Below are 16336 nucleotides of genomic sequence, written 5' to 3'. Positions count from 1 at the left end.
CCTCATTCCCGCCCCCCCCCCCCACACGCACATGCACATGCTCATGAGTAAGCACCTCACAAGCCGACGGCCCCTAAAGCGAGATGCAGGCGTTTTTGTGGCCTCAGCCTTGTGTTGTCCTGGGTCAGAAGCACCTTCTCTTAGTAGGTGTCTTGTTTCAGGGATTCTCAACCACGGCAGCTCATTAGAGTTACCTGGGGAGCCTGGGTAGCTCAGTTGGTGAGCATCCGACTTTGGCTCAGGTCATGATCTCGCAGTTTGTGAGTTTGAGCCCCACGTCGGGCTCTGTGCTGATGGACTGGAACCTGCTTCCGATTCGGTCTCCCTCCATCTCTCTGCCCCTCCCCTATTCACAGTCTCTCTTCTCTCTCTCAAAAATAAATGGATATTTAAAATATGGGGCATGGAGGAGGGCACTTGTTGGGATGAGCACTGGGTATTATATGGAAACCAACTTGACCATAAACTATTTAAGAAAAATAAATAAAACCCAAAAAGGACTCCCCTCTAGAAGGATACCCCAGACCCGTGAATTCACTCTCTAGAAAGTGGAGCCACATAGTGGGTATTTTAAAAACTTCCTGGGTGATTTTTTTCTTTTCTTTTTAATGCTTTATTTTTAAGAGAGAGAGACTGAGACAGAGCAGGAGAAGGGGAAGGGAGAGAGAGAGGGGGAGACACTGAATCTGAAGCAGGCTCCAGCCTCTGGGCTGTCAGCACAGAGCCTGACACGGGCCTCGAACTCCCGAACCACGAGATCATGACCTGAGCCGAAGTCAGACGCTTAACCAGCTGAGCCACCCAATTGCCCCAAAAGCTTCTTGGGTGATCTTGATAGATAGTCTGGGCCCAGAGCCATCATCAGGTCGTCTGGTTCTACCTCTGGGTCATCCCTAGCTTTATCAGAGCCACATTCTCTGAGTTCTGCCGTTTACAGAAAGATGAGGGAGGGGAGAGAGCGCACACTCTGCGCCAGTCACATGGAAGCTGCTGCCTCAGAGAATGACAGGCCCCTCCGTCCCTCGTACCGCCTTCCAGCAGAAGCCCAGCTCGCAGCATGAGACAGGCTGCGACTAACCCGTGTTAACCAGGCAGCCATCTTCAGCAGCGTGTGCCTTCCGGCTTATGGCCACAGGCCTGGATCACCCCCTCTCCTCTGCGTACAGGTGCCTGGTATTTCTACCCCTACGGGCTACACGCGTTCCAGCCTGCGATGGTCTCCTGGTGGGCGGCCAAGGGCGGCCCCAGGCAGCACGACGTGTGGGAGTCCGGAGACTCGCCCCACTTCCAGGTGAGTCTCGTAGGGTCACGGGTCCTCACTCTGCCCGTATGTGCAGTTGGTTTCTCTGGCCTCACACCTTACCTGGGCGGTGTCCCAGCTGGTGGACTGCCTTGTCCCTGCTCTCTGCTGTTTGGGGGGGGGGCGCGTACTGGGCGAGGAGTTCGCTTGTGCTCAAATGGGACTCCAGACCGTCCCAAAGTTCGTTGTCATCTTAAGCACAAACAAACAAACAAACCCAGAAGGAAAAGGAATTGGGTGAATCATTGTGTCTTCTATGTTCCTTTTCAGTAGGTTCATAAATAGTTCCTCAGCATCTTCCACGAATAAGGTGATGTGCTGGTCAGTTACCTGTTACCACAAACAGGTCACCCCTAAAACCAGTGCCTTAAAGCTGCAAGCATTTAATTAGCTCACGAGCCTGTGGGTCCTCTGGGTGGTTCTTCTGGTCTCAGCAGGGACCCCGGCTGCTGGGTTAGCTGTGGGGGGGAGGGGCCAGGCTGGGTGCCACATGTGCTCTTTTCACCCATCAGGCGAGCCCTGGCTCCGTCTCCTAGCAGACAACCATGGTTCCACAAGAGCAAAATCAGGCCCCCATTCGGGACCAGCACACTGTCCCTTCCTCCTTATTCCAGGCCAAAGTAAATCTCAGAGCTAGTCTAGACTCAAAGGCAGAGAGAGAGGGATGCCTGAGTGGCTCAGTCGGTTAAGCCTCTGACTTCGGCTCAGGTCATGATCTCACAGATCATGAGTTCGAGCCCCGCATTGGGCTCTGTGCTGACAGCTCAGAGCCTGGAGCCTACTTCGGATTCTGTGTCTCCCCGCTCTCTGCCCCTCCCCAGGTCATGCTCTGTCTCTCAAAAATAAATATAAAAAGAGAGGGAGGGAATAGACTGCACATCTTGATAGAAACACGTGCAAGGCCACGCTGCAGATGGGGCAAATAGAGGCAGGACAGTGGGACAGGGCCGTGTCTGCCATCGGTCAGAGGCTGCCCAGGCTGTGTCCGCAAGGAGCCTGCAGTGCAGTGTGGGGGGTGACAGGGCACAGATGACCAGAATGTGTGCGTGCGTGTGTTGAGGTCGACAGGGAAACGTGCCTAATTCTTTTTTCCCCTAATCCTATCCGAGTTTTGCGTGTATCTTGCTGAATGTAATTGGGGAACACATCTTTAACTGTTTATTTTGGGGACTATTACTGTCCTTGGCCGCCATGCTGTCACTTCATAAAATAATGACCTGTTTCAGCATCGTAACTTTCCCTTTTTGAATCCTTAGTAAAGATGTGAAATACAGTGCAGTTTCAGGACTGCCTGCTCCGTGAAAAGGGAGAGGTAAAGAACAGGTGTGCCTTTGCACTTGCTTACGTTTGCTTAAGACGCTAATAAAAATAGTTGCCCGGTTTGGGAGCAGGTGGTGGTGGATGAGGGCACAGGTGAGAAGGATGACTTTGTACTCTTGGCTCTTTGAGTCCTGCCAACGTACTGCCTATTTTAAGACCTTTAAACACCAGAAGCAACTTCTGCACTCGGGAGGAGGCCCCGGTCTCTAACCGACAGTTGACAGATGATAATTTCTCTTGGCAAGGATTTTTGTTTTGAAGCCAACAAGGTTTTCAAAAACCATGGCCTGCCATCAGGGGCCACTGTCAAGTCCACAGGACTTATTCTATCTACTCTGTGGGCCGTCCACTTAAAGAGAAGAAAGCCTCCTCGAATTAGTTTGCCTTTTAGCCATAGCTCTCTGGGATGAAGTGGGCGGCTGAGCCTGGCGGCCCCTCGCTCTCCCGCATTCGCACACACGTAGGTGGGGGGAGGGGCTGGTCTTCTTGGATGTGTTCCTGCACTTGGANATGTTGTGCTGCCCTCTGCCGCCGCGTGTCCCTACACTCACGGTGCCCCGTTGCCCGCCAGCGTACTCACCTACCTGCGGGGCACGGACGGCCCTCCGGGCCAGCGTGTGTTCACATCTGGGTGTCCCTGGGATTCCCTTCCCTGTCACTTCAGGAAGCGCTGTTGTCCTGGTCCCTCACCCCAGTGGCTTTTCCTGCCCCGCCAGGCCGAGCAGCGCATCTTGTCTCGAGTGCACTCCCTGGAGCGGCGCCTCGAAGCTCTCGCTGCCGAATTTTCCTCCAACTGGCAGAAGGAGGCCGTGCGGCTGGAACGTCTGGAACTGCGGCAAGGGGCCGCTGGCGGGGGAGGCCACGGAGGCCTGAGCCACGAGGACACCCTGGCACTTCTGGAAGGGCTGGTGAGCCGCCGCGAGGCTGCCCTGAAGGAGGACTTCCGCAGGGACATGGCTGCTCGGATCCAGGTCTCTGAGCGTGAGCAGAGTGGCATGGGGGTGACACTGGGGGGGGTGTGGGGTGGAGGGGGCGAGGCCCTGCACACCCTGACGTGAGAGGGACAGGAGTGTCACTTGGCAGTCACTGACCTTCTCTAAGCCTTTGTTCCCTCCTCTAAAATGGGAGACTCTGGGGTTTCCCTGGGGGCACTCCCACCCCTGACGGCGGGACCCCAGGGTGCCTGGCACAGTAGGGGTGCAGCAGAGATCAAGGGGGGGGGTCTGGCGTGTTTGAGAAACACTCGCAGCATAAAGGCCAGGAGCTGACGTCTGCAGTCCGATGGGCCTGGTTCGGATTCCAGTTCCGTCACTTACTGGTTCGAAGTTCCCTCCGCACGTAACTCAGTAAAATCCTGAGACGCTGTCCCCGTGTCTGACAGGAAGAGCTGGCCACCCTGAGAGCAGAACATCAACAAGATTCTGAAGATCTCTTCAAGAAAATCGTCCAGGCCTCCCAGGTTGGAGGGCTGGCCTCCAGGGGGCCCCTGATCCAATTCAACATCTGCCCTAGGGCCGAGGCAGCTCGGCTCTCCCGAAGGGTGCTGGACACCAGAAGTGGTGGTGGGGGGGGGGGGGGTCCTCTCCCAACTTTCGCTGGAGCTAAACCCGGAGTGCCGGAATGCTCTGCAGGGATGCCCAGGCGTGTGTTTGAGGAAGGGTTGCTTTCAAGAGGCCTGTTGCACTGGGTGTACGCTGCTCAATGAATGAGGGAATGTTTGCACGCCTAAGCGTGCAGATGGGGCAAGCCTTGCACGGGGACCCAGACCAGGAGGAGGTTAGCGTTTGCTAGAGAGGTCAGGGGGGCCTGGGGCAGGGCTCCGTGTGAACAGAGGCTCCAAAGGGGGTAGGTCCTGCTCTGGGAGACCCGACTGCTCCGAGCCTGGCGTATATGTCGTATTTCTGCCTTCTTCCTGCTTACAGGAGTCTGAGGCCCGACTCCAGGAGCTGAAGNTGGGGCGCAAAGCCCCAGAGCAGAGTTCTGAGTGTGTTCTGAGCAGAGAGGGGATGGCTGAAAACCAGCTCAGGAACATCTGAAGTGCAAAAGAAGGGGGGACGGGGGCACTGCAAGAGAATTAGGATTTGTGGGTTCACTCGTAGACATGCTATCGGTACACACTCATGCAGGCTGCCTTCCGTGCCCCAGATAGCCACCCGTGTGGAGGATGGGGGAGGCTGAGGCAGGGTGAATTATGGCTCTGGTCTTAGGAAGGGAACAGGCTAAGAATTCGCTCCTTGGGATTGGCAAGCCCGTTCAAAGGCCCTGGGGCTGTGTTCTACAGCCAGGGCCGCAGGCGGAGGCTTTGCGTCCACGTGCAGGTGCTGGGCACTCACTTCTGTCGGGGGCCAAGTAGGGGATCCTCTCACGTTCCTCAGCCTGGCCTGCACCTCACCAGAGAGCCAAGGCGTATTCTTTTCTCCTCTCCTTGGGCGTAGGATGACCCAAGAGTCCTTCCGCGAGAACTCCCTGAAGGAGCTGGGCCGACTGGAGGGCCAGCTGGCAGCCTTGCGGGAGGAGCTGGCAGCCCTGAGCCTGAAGCAGAGCTCGGTGGCAGAGCGAGTGGGCCTCTTGCCCCAGGAGCTGCAGGCGGTGAGGGACGACGTAAGTCAGAACCATCCAAGTCCCCCGCGGACACCCTGTCCCCAGAGAGTGTCTGTCCCCAGAGAGTGTCTGTCCCCAGAGAGTGTCTGTCCCGGGAGTCCGTACGGCAAAGAGCCTTTTGCCCCAGTGGCCTGCTGGTCCCGTAAGCCCCTGGACTTGGCCCAGATGCTGGCTGTCGTGGACAGTTCTTCCTGTTTTGTTACCGATAACGTGAAGGGGTCATTTGGGACTCCTTCCTTCATGTGGGCTAGCGGGATGTGCAGGCCCTTCCCTGCGGGGCCTGTGCTCTTTTCCCGCCCCGGCCCCTCCAGCCAGGCACCACCCTGGCCTGGGCCACTGTCCCCGTGAGCCTCAGAGACCTTCCTTCTGTCGCTAGGTGGAGTCTCAGTTCCCCGCCTGGGTCAGCCAGTTCCTTCTCCGCGGCGGGGGGACGCGCAGCGGGCTCCTCCAGCGAGAGGACATGGAAGCCCAGCTGCAGGAGCTGGAGGGCAGGATCCTCGCTCACGTGGCCGAGATGCGGGGCCAGTCGGCAAGGGAGGCCGCCGCCAGCCTGGGGCTGACGCTGCAGAGGGAAGGCGTGATCGGGGTGACAGAGGAGGTGAGGACCATGTGGCCCCGGGAGCCCCCCCCCCCAACGCTTTCCTCCCTGGGAGTCCTAGACCTGTGCAGTCCCGCGCTGCCAGCTTCCTGATACGTCCCCAGACCTAGGTGACAGGGAGGAGACTCCAGAGTTTCTTTGGGGCTGGTGGGGGAGAGCGGGGGTGCATCTAGGTTAAGTGGCAGGTGTGGCTGGACCACCAGCATGCGGTGCAGGATAGGAGGGGCTGGTCCACGGGGTGCTAGCCCACAGCAGTGGGGGGCTCACGGCTGGATGAGTCCGCTTCTCATGGCAGCTGGGTTGGATGCGTGTTTCAGCAGGTGCAGCGCATTGTGAACCAGGCCCTGAAGCGCTACAGCGAGGACCGCATCGGGATGGTGGACTACGCTCTGGAATCGGGAGGTCTGTGCGCGCGCCCTCCCCGCTGTGCAGAGCTTGGTCTCGGGCTGGCCGCCCCCCCGCCCCCCCCGTAGCCAAGGTGCTAGGCAAGCAGGGCTTGAGATCAGCAGAAATCACTCATGGGGAAGGCAAGAGAAGAAACTCGGAGAGGCCCGGATGAACTCAATACCCTCCTTGGCCAGGGAGAACGATGTTTACAGTTGCTCTGTAGCTGGGGTGAGGTCTAAGACTAGACGTGGGGCACCTGCCCTCCCGTCCTGAGAGAGGACATGGCAAGAGCGGTCCCCTCTGGGTTCCCTGGGCTGGAGAGATGCACAGGTGTCTGGGGCTTCCGCCCTCCCCTGCTGGGGTCCAGCTCTAGGCGCCCACACTGCCTTTCGTCCCGGGCTTAGGGGCTAGCGTCATCAGCACCCGATGTTCTGAGACCTATGAGACCAAGACGGCCCTCCTGAGCCTCTTCGGCATCCCCCTGTGGTACCACTCGCAGTCGCCCCGGGTCATTCTCCAGGTAGGTACCCAATGAGGGCAGCGGCAGGGGCCCTGAGCAGGTCACCTGCAGAGCCGGGTGACTCCCATCCTGAGCCAGCAGAAGCTGTGGTCAGGGAGGGCCGGCTTTGTCCCAGCCCTGTGCTGACGCGACTTCCTTCTCTGCCCCCTCCCCACCCCAGCCAGATGTGCACCCAGGCAACTGTTGGGCCTTCCAGGGGCCCCAGGGTTTTGCCGTGGTTCGCCTCTCTGCCCGCATCCGCCCCACTGCTGTCACCTTAGAGCACGTCCCCAAGTCCCTGTCCCCCAACAGCACCATCTCCAGTGCCCCCAAGGACTTTGCCATCTTTGTGAGTATTCCACCTGTGGGTGGTCGGAGGGGCCCTGGGACCCTGTGGGTCTTTACTGGGGATAAAGCTAGGACCATTCTTTGGGAGGAAGGGGGCAGAACCCACGTCCAGTGCTCAGGCCCCTGTAGTCCCACCGAGGCTGGTGCTGAACTCGGGGGAGGGGTGGCGAGGGGGGGACCCAGTGTGGGGACGGGGGGGGAAGCACTCTTCCCTGGGTGACTGGGGCACTTGTCTAAGAGCAAGATCTTCCCTCCATCCTTTGTTCTCTCTTCAGGGATTTGATGAAGATCTGCAGCAGGAGGGGACACTTCTTGGCCAGTTCACCTACGACCAGGATGGGGAGCCCATTCAGACCTTTTATTTTCAGGTACGGGACTCTGCTGTGCTAGCAGAGGTAGTATATTCACGTTCCTGTCTGTTCAGCAGGTAGTTTGAGCACTTAGGCTGTGCCTGGCACTGTGGGCTCAGGTCAAGGATAAGCACAGCCCCCGCCTCCCCGTGGCTCAAGGCGGGGAACAGGGACAGCTGTCCGAGTGGCACAGGAGAGGCACCGCATAGACATCTGCACAGAGGGGCTCATCCTAGTTGGGGTGCTGGGGGAAGGCTCCCCGGAAAGGGCAGTGGTCTGAGGGTGGCCCGGCTTGGGCTCAGGCAGTGCAGCAGGGCGGGGGCTCTGGGGGAGACAGCCTGCCTCCACTTGAGTGGACATCAGTCTCCCAGGCCCTGGTCAGAAAGGCAGGGGCCAGTTCCCACCCCCGGAGGCAGGTTCCCAGATCCCAGCAGCCCCCAAGGAGTCAATGTTCTGACAGCCTAGATGAAGGCTGTGTAGGGGCCTTGAGAGCTACGCTAGGGGTGAAGAATGGGGTGAGGGGGGAAGGGAGGCCAGAGAGAGGCAGGCCTAGCTAGCAGGCCAGCGTGTTCTGGCCCTCAGGGCTTGGGGGGGGGGGTGCCCACGGCCACGTTTTGGGCAGAAGAGTGACAAGACCGTGCACTGTAGTCGGATCACGTGGCTGTGTGACCGGGGCATCTAGGGGACAAGTGGAGTCCGGGAGTGGCTGCAGAGCATGCTGGGAGTGAGGATGGAGAGGAGGTGGAGACGCAGTTGGGAGCGTCAGAGTGGACAGAAGTGGAGGAGGGGGAGGGGAGGCCTGTCCCAGGTGCCAGGAGGCAGGCTGACGCAGGAGTGGGTCTGGCCACCGAGTCTGAGGCACCTGTAGGACAGTCCCGTGCAGCTGCCGGGAGACTGAGCTGTCAGCCCCAGGATGGTGACTGAGCCCTGGGGGTGCTTGGGACTTCTTGGGGACGTGTGCTGGCTGATCCCGTAGAGGAAAGGAGGCTGTGTGGATGGTAAGGGACAGGAAGAACAGGAAAGCGCTGGGCCTGTCGGTGTCAAACATTTGCTTCAAAAGCTCACTCAAAGACTGTGGCTTTTTGAGCAGTGGACAGACACCCGATGAGAACTCGAGAAAGAAAAACAATCTGCTTAATTCAGATTTTTTCCACCATCAATGTCAAATCGTCCAGGACAGTAATTCTTTCCATTGACCATGATAAAGAGCTCCTGTGACTCTGGCTGGGACGAATCTGGCTGGTCCCCAACTACAAGACCATTTTTATGTGGTTAGGGGTCATGGCCCCTACAGGGCCTCTAAAGCCCCTGGGGCACCTCTGCTCCCAGGCTGGAAACTTGCTCCGTGGACTGAAGACAGGAGCTTCGAAGTCCATCTCTGTAGAGGCCTGGGGCGGGGGGGGCGTTGGCCCTGGGGGTAAATGTCTCCCTTTCTGCCCTCCTGTCAGTGAGGTCTGAGGACGTGGGACACTCTTAACGTCTTCTTTCTCTACCTAGGACACTAAGATGGCCACATACCAGGTGGTGGAGCTTCGGATCTTGACTAACTGGGGCCACCCTGAGTACACCTGCATCTACCGCTTCCGGGTGCATGGGGAACCCACCCACTAGGCCTTCTCTGTGCCGCTGCCAGCCAGCTGGGAGGCCAGCCCCTCGCAGCAGGTGTCCCCTCCTCTGGGAGTGGGAGAGCAGCACCTCTGCCCCTTCCCCACATGCTTGACCAGCGCATGGACTTCCAGGAGCAAGAACCTCGGGCCCGATGGAGAGGAGAAAGAACATGCAGGGCTTTCCTAGTGCAGGGCAGCTCGAGGCAGAACGCGAGCTCCAGTGTCCCTTTTCGTGACCTCCTGGTGCCGGGCACTGGGTGCCTACCTCCCCCTCTCGGGTGTATATATGTAGCATATGGTGGGGGATGGAAAGGCAGGCAGAGAGGCAGTGAGTGGACCTCTGTCGTCCTGGCAAAGGTGGGACCTGTCTGCCCCGTACCCAGGATGGGGGGCTGGCACCCAAGGGGCTGCGGTTGGTAGGCGGGTGAATGAAGCAGGTGCCAAAAGCCATGGGTGGGACAAGCGAGGGCCTGAGGCAGGTGAGCTGCCCCCACCCCCAGGCGGGGAAGTGACGTCCTCGAGGAGGAAGGTGCTCACAGCACAGGTTGGGGCTGAGCCCCAGGCAGGAAGCTGCTCCTAGGGCAGCCGACTCTTCCAGAAATCTAGTGCCATCAACCTAGGGAGCCTGAACCCCTGCGGTCCCCCAGAGGCCTCTATACACTGTATTCTGGGTCCGAGGGGGCCACGGGGCTTCTCATACCCCTGAGGGTCTGGCTCCTTTGAGCCTCTAAGGGAGTCTGCCTGTGTGGCTCTGGGGGGCCGGGCGGCCAGCCAGTAGGATTCCCCCTCCGCTGGGGCTAATGCTTTCTCTTTCTCCTGCTGTTGGGACCGGGGACCCCTCTGTTCCCCATTCCTGCTGGGGCATGCCTGTGCCCCAGAGCAAGCTTGCCACATTCCCCTGACATGCAGGGAGTCCACACCTACCTTTTGAGGCCCTAAGCAGCTAGGGTAAGCTTAAGAGGGTGGGGGAGCAGTGTACTCCCCAGACTCTCAGGGTGGTCCGGGGACGATGATGGTGACATTCAGGGTGTCATGGGGGGCAGAGGTCTGTCTGCACTGTGGGCCCTGGCCCGCCACCACCTGCCTGTAAGGGGCTCAGCTACTCCCTTGAGACTCTCAGCTCTTTCTCAGATTATTTCCNTCAGAAGCAGCAGACTCTGCTGTATTATGTATATATTTTTCAAGGTCTGTTTTTTAACTGAAAAGCTTTGGGCTTGATTCCTAGCCCCGTTCTGTGGGGCACTGGGTGATTTTGGTTCCCTGTAACCTCGCTGCCACGAGGGGGAGCTGTGCCAGCAGGTGCCCTCAGGCCAGGGCTGAGCCCCAGATGGGCTCCAAGGACATGGAGCGAGAAGGAAGGGGAGGCCCAAGGCCACCCGGGGTCCTTTGGCACTGGCCCCCGCCCCCCAGACAACCAGGTTTCATTTTGCGCTCTCCTGTCACAAATGCTGCACTATTGGTTCTGAATTTTTATCTCCAGATTCTAATTTATGCCTATGCAAAAATAAATAAGTTATGCCCAAGATTAACGGAGCGTGTAGTCTTTTTAAATCTGAACTCAGAACCTAAACCACGCCCCCAAAGACTTATGAACATTAGACACCAGACCCCTCCATGAAAAACAAGCTGGAACAGGGCCTGAGGCAGGCCCTGCTCTGTGGTCCTGGGCCCAGGCCTCAGGGGCGGGGTGGGGAGGAAGGGGACAGGCTTTGCTGGCCCTCACAGACACCAGGGTAAGTGTGAAGGGGCAGCCTTCCCCCCCATCTGTCTGTGCCATCTGAGGAGAAGGTGAAGGATTTACCTGCTTCACAACAGACCACGTCCGCCTTCAGTGCAGATCCTCTGCCGCAGGAACCAGACGTCGGCCCTGGTGCCCGTGCTGGGATGGGGCCCTTGCAGAGCCGCCATCTGCCAGCTCAGGGGAACAGGTCCTGGTCCTTCCCCGTAACTCTGGTCCCAGCCCCAGTGCCTCCCATGAAGCCACTTGAAGCGCCAGGGGTGGTTCTGCAACCACACTGTCCAGTGTACCCTGGTACCTGACCCAGGGCCGGTCCCCATTGCTGCTGAGGAGATAAAGGCAGGGACAGGTCAGTAGGGAGGGGTGGGGGTGGGGTTAAACTGCCGCAGGAGAGGTATTAGGTACCAGGTACGATGTAAATCCAGCCCTGAGGCTTTGGGCCAGTTAACCCTGTGCACCAGGAAAGAGCTGGCCGTGTGGCTCACCCCCAGTGACCACGCACTCACTCCATTTTCCCCCACTTCCCTCACCACCTGCTCTGCATCTAGTGCCACTGGGGCTGAGATGTCCCCAAGCTGCACCGGTAAACGAGTGCCCGTAACCTGCCATGCAGTCAGGGCTCCAGGCCTCTGCCTGAGTGCTCCTGGGCTGGGCGCATACCCTCTGCCCACCTGCACATGTCCAGATTCTACCATCTCCTCAAGGCCACAGCTCTCACCCCGTTTTCTCCAAGGCACACCTGGTGACCCCTGAGCTTGCATGTCCCCCCACGCTGCAGCATATTCTCGTTACCTTATGCTGTTCAGTAAGCCAGAATAGGGGTCCCAACGGAACTAAAGACACCACAAATGTTAGCTGCACAGACAGAAAGGTCAGCATCAGCCATTCGAGATGATCAGTTAACTTTATTCTTTGTCATCTACAAAAGGGCTGGTGTTGTGTTCCAAAGTGAGAGTTGGTAGGGCTGAGACCCGTAGGGGACCTCTGGAGTCCCTGCTAATGACAGTAAAACACCGGATCCGGTAGCCCCCGCTGGCAGGTGCGGGCCTGGCGACCACAGATCCAGACCAACCTCCCGAGTGTCGGATGGCAGAGGCCAGGGCGGAGGCCACGGCTTCCAGAAGTAAAGTGGTTATGCTCTTCGGGGCAAAAGAGTTCAGGCAAAACGAGGTGCCGTCCTAGAGCAGTCTTGTGGGCACGGAGGCCACGGCACCTGCATAGGGACGGGGAGCCGGGGGGGAGCTCGAGGCCGGAGCCCTCCTCTTAGGAAGGCACCAGTGGGCAGCAGCCCCTGTGAGCAGAACCAGAGTCAAAAAGCAAGAAGGGAAACACCCCACAGAGGACCGGGCAAGGGGCCCAAGGGCACGGGGCGGAGCAGCCGCCTGCGAAGGGGGCGGCGCGGGCACGACCGTGCCTGCCGGCAGCACCGCTCTCTGCGCTGGTTTCCTGACCAGAAAACTGCAGCACCGCCTCTTTCCTACTTAGTAGCTTCGAAATCCAACGAGTGAGGGGACATCCGGCACAGCACAGCCACGTCACAGAGACACGTCAACACCACACTTCTCCTCCCGCGCCTGCCCCTCGCCCTGCCGACGTGGGGGCTGGCGCAGTGGTAGGCAGCGCGGGGACCATTCACTGGGCACCCCCCCACTCCCCCTCCCATGCCGGGCATGTCAGAGCTTCACCATCCGTTCTCTCACAGAATCCTCACACCCACTGCGACCCCGGTGTGTGTTTACCTCCCGCTCTAGGTGAGGAAACTGAGGTTCAGAGAAGACTGGCAGCTTGTCCCATGTCACAGCCGGCAGAGGAGCCCGGGTTCTGAAGCCACGCATCCCGAGAGGAGAAGCTGGGCTCCTCCCGCCCCTGCCCTGCTCCAGAGCCGGGGGCTTAGGGAGGCGCAGCCAGCATTCCCCACGGGAGCTCCTCCGCCGGGAGGGCCTGGGCAGGGAACATGACACCGTCAACTTGGAACAAACCTTTATTTTTTGTGCTGGTCTGGTCAGTTCATGGCCATGGGTCAGTGGTAACTAGAAAGAGTTGGAAGGAGGGGGCGGGAGGGGACCAGCAGTTCAGAAGCAAGAAGGATGGAGAGGGCTGGGGATGGGAAGAAGGCAAGGCTAAGGAAGGACCCAGCCAGCTGGGTGTCCGCCCTGGCTAGAAAGAGCGTATCTCCGCCCACCAGTCCACTCTAAACCAAGGGCTTCTGTCCACAGCTCAGGCCAGGCTCTTTCAGGCCCCACATTGCCATCTCTGGCCTGGATGACCCCAGGCAGTGGACGTTCCAGAGGGCTGGGCCTGGGAGAATCTTTTTCACAACCCCCTACTTAGCCTCCCCACACCCCAACGGGGGCCTCCAAAACTGGGGCTCACATCTTTCCCTGGTGTGCTCCCGTAGCAGCCATGAGGGGGCAACCTGGTGGGGCTGTCGTAGGGAAGGAGTTCTAGCCCAGGCCTGGCTCAGAGGAACACATCCCTACCAGTAGGAGGTGCTAGTGAGTAGGACCCAGGGCAAGCTGATCCCAGTCCAGGTGGGTCATCAGCGCCTCCAGGCCCAGCAAGATTCAGAGTTAAAGTTCAGGGGCCAAAGCCACAGCTCAGCAGAATCAGCAGAGCAGGAGCTGCCCTGGCCTGGCCGGGAAAACGGGATTGTCTCCAAGGAGGAAGATGACCCACCTGCTGTCTTTGGGTCAGTGGCAAGGGTCAGAGCTGGGGGCAGGGAGGGTCCTACGATCCAAGTGCCACTCTCCTCCACACACCTACAGGCTACAACTTAAGAGCTTTTGGCATAACCTGTTTTCGGGTTTAAGGAGTTAAAAAGGAAGGAGAAAAAAGGAGGCCACCCCTCTCCGCTCTGCTAACATCCCCCTGGAGCCAGAAGGAAGGCTCCCTGCTCTGGCAGCAGCATACACTGATGAAACCCCTGAGCCCCGAGTCCGGCTCTGTAGAGGGCTCTGGGCAGAGAAGTGAGCGCGGGGGAGGGGGGTGAGCACGGGGGAGTAATGTGCTCTTCAGCTTCTGAAAGCCCCTAAAGGTTGTCACAGAAACACACAGACGGATGGACAGATGGACAGGCAGCCAGCTCCTGGAGGCTGGTGGCCAGAGAGGGAAAAAGGAGAAAGACTGCGAGGGCCCTGACTGGCTACTCTTCTGCACCACACACACGCACACACACACGCGCACACACACGCACGCACGCACACTAGAGAGAGAGAGAGATAATAAAAAGAATAAAAACTAAGGGCCCAGATATACAAAAACTGTGAGTAAGGAAGAGGGCAGGGAAGAAGGTGGATGATGGTCAGTCCTCCAGAAGTCTGGCCACCTTCCTCAGCTTATAAATTATACCCCCCTGGAAAATGGGGGTGGGGGGCAGGACGAGGCTCCAGCTGCGGCCTAGGGGAGGACGGGTGGTGGTCAGAGCCGCTCCGGCCCATCTGATGGCACAGCGGCCAGAGTACAAGGACCCCTCGGGTGGTGGGGGTGGGCCCAGGGGAGATTCAGCAGCCGCTGGCAGGAGTCACGCAGGCCCCCTGGGACTTCACTTTGTGACGCTGGCCCCCCCGTCGCCGGCCCCCACTGCTGGGCTTGGGCTGAAAGGGAGAAAGAAGGAGCTTGAGAAGTAGTGGCCCAGGGGAGCAGGGCAGGGCGGCAGAGGGGCGAGGCAGCGGGAAGAGGGGCGGGAGAAAAGCGAGCGAGGAGGACGGTCCCAGCCTAGCCTGAGCCGCCGTCTACTATGTGACTCAGAGACGGCACTTCTCTGTCAGACAGAGCCGGCGCCCACCCTGGCTTCCTAGCAGGCGGGTGGCGCTTGACGACAGCGTGAGAAGGAGCCGTTCGGAGAAGCACAAGGAGAGCGGGAACCAACACCCGCCCCCGCTGAGATGGAAAGAGAAAGGCTCAGTGCGGGACAGAGAGCAGAAAGGACAGGTCCCGGCAAGACGGTTCCATCTCCAAAGCGGGGCCAGGTGGAGAACACACCGGAAGGAGCAACATGACGGGGCACCAGGGCAGAACCGGGGGACAGAGCTAACGGGAGATGCCGAGTGACAGCTGCACTGACACGGGGCCCAAGGCCACCTACCCCACCCCACCCCTGCCACGCAGCAGGACCCTCTAAGGCAGCACCTTTCCAACCTCCTAAACCACCGGAGACATGCCCCACTCCGCCCACACAGACCGCCAGCGCGCTCACTCGGAGAGCGAACCCCGGCAAGTTTCTCCTCCGATTATTACCACCACACGCCAATCAGGACCAACTAAATCGGCTTTATACAGGGTCCATCTCAAAGTTTGAAGAATACGGCTCCTCAGGAGCCAAGGAGCGCACACTTGGCAGTCACGTGCCAAGAGCTGGGGAGGGGCACATTCTGTGAGCTGCAGGCATGGCAGCTGAGCAGGGGCTGCCTGCAGCTCTCCTGTCACCACCTCCGCCAGCGAGAGCAACAGCCACCCTCCCACGCCCACCCTGCGGCGGCAGGGGCCCAGCCCGGCCAGCAAAGCCCGCTCACCTGTGCCTGGAGGCCGCTGGACAGAGCCGGCTGCGAGGTCCCTAGAGAGCAAGCTTCCTCTCCAGGTGGGGGCGCCCCTACTGCTGGCCCCCCAGAGGGGCCCCCCTCTTCTCGTTTGGCCAGGGGGCCCTTTTTCGTTGACTGCATCTTAATCTGCTGGGGCTTCGAGTTCATCGGGGAGTTGTTGGTGGTCTGGAGGAGCTGCAGGAGCCAAGGAGTTGGGGATGAGGCCGGAGCTGCAGGCAGTGACATGGGCTCAGCTGCCCGTGCCCTGTGCCTCCGCCCCCCAGGGACCTCCCGCCCTCAGGCCTGGCGGGTCCTGGGGGGGGTGGGCGGCAGGGGGGCCACGACAGGGGCGGTGGGATGGAGCGAGGTCTTCACTCCCCCTCGGCGTCTGGGGGCTGCTCCCACCCCAGCTGCTGTCCCCGCAGACCACCTGTGAACTTGTCTGCCTCCCACCTGGCCTCGCTCCCGGGCCGGGCAGCCTGCCCAGAGCCTTGTGAACCAGCCTGAGGCTCTCTGCCGAACTCCTCAGAGCATCATCTGAATCTCCTGCTGCCCCTGTGACAAGAGTCTGGGGCAAGCTTTAACTCGAGGCCTCCCAAAGAAACCAGGGGAAGGTCTCGGCACCTGGAAACACCTGGAGTGGGGCGCCTGGGTGGCTTAGTCGGTTAAACGTCTGACTTTCACTTGGGTCATGATCTCGCAGTTCGTGGGTTCGAGCCCCGCGTCGGGCTCTGTGCTGACTGCCAGCTCAGAGCCTGGAGCCTGCTTCAGTCTGTGACTCCCTCTCTCTCTGACCCTCCCCTGCTCACGCTCTCTCTCTCTCTCCTAGAAATAAATAAAACATTTAAAAAAAAAAATTAAAAAAAAAAAAAAAAAAAAAACACCAGGAGTGTGGCTATTGTGGATCTTAAGAGCTACCGCCCAGGAGGGAGTGAGTTAAAGCCTTCCCTTGTGGTTCAAGTTTAATCTCAAAGCAGGGAGGAAGCCTGGCTACACCCCCAAGAGCACTATGGCACGTGCTAGCAGCTTCTGCCACTCACAGCCAGTCCCAGAGACAAGTAGCCTTCAAAG

General features: G+C 59.3%; 2 protein-coding genes across 5 annotated transcripts in view; one reads left to right on the top strand and one right to left on the bottom strand.

Moving 5' to 3' along the window:
* SUN2 (Sad1 and UNC84 domain containing 2) overlaps positions 1-10146 on the top strand; it is a 17293-nt gene extending 7147 nt beyond the window's left edge. The window contains exons 8-18 of the mRNA XM_077762131.1: positions 1167-1291; positions 3337-3591; positions 4002-4079; positions 4543-4604; positions 5056-5221; positions 5598-5819; positions 6137-6221; positions 6611-6726; positions 6887-7054; positions 7329-7421; positions 8901-10146. Coding sequence (XP_077618257.1) covers positions 1167-1291; positions 3337-3591; positions 4002-4079; positions 4543-4604; positions 5056-5221; positions 5598-5819; positions 6137-6221; positions 6611-6726; positions 6887-7054; positions 7329-7421; positions 8901-9014 — 1484 coding nt within the window. The 3' untranslated portion in view covers positions 9015-10146. The remainder of the gene's footprint in view (positions 1-1166; positions 1292-3336; positions 3592-4001; positions 4080-4542; positions 4605-5055; positions 5222-5597; positions 5820-6136; positions 6222-6610; positions 6727-6886; positions 7055-7328; positions 7422-8900) is intronic.
* Positions 10147-11633: 1487 nt separating this feature from the next.
* The window catches only part of GTPBP1 (GTP binding protein 1), a 24129-nt gene continuing 19426 nt past the window's right edge, over positions 11634-16336 (bottom strand). Inside the window, exons 11-12 of one of the 4 annotated variants that reach the window (XM_077762129.1) lie at positions 15260-15460; positions 11634-12689 (exon numbers count right to left, since the gene is read on the bottom strand). In XM_077762129.1, coding sequence (XP_077618255.1) covers positions 12639-12689; positions 15260-15460 — 252 coding nt within the window. In that variant the 3' untranslated portion in view covers positions 11634-12638. Of the gene's footprint in view, positions 14342-15259; positions 15496-16336 lie in introns of those variants that run through there. The other 3 variants (XM_077762126.1, XM_077762128.1, XM_077762130.1) reach the window with 3 other exon arrangements.

This window comes from Crocuta crocuta, unplaced genomic scaffold (genome assembly GCF_008692635.1).
Source record: "Crocuta crocuta isolate KB4526 unplaced genomic scaffold, BGI_CrCroc_1.0 scaffold193, whole genome shotgun sequence".
Classification (NCBI taxonomy): Eukaryota; Metazoa; Chordata; class Mammalia; order Carnivora; family Hyaenidae; genus Crocuta; species Crocuta crocuta.
The sequence above is the reverse complement of the archived record's forward strand: the minus strand, read 5'-3'. Positions and strand labels throughout refer to the sequence as shown.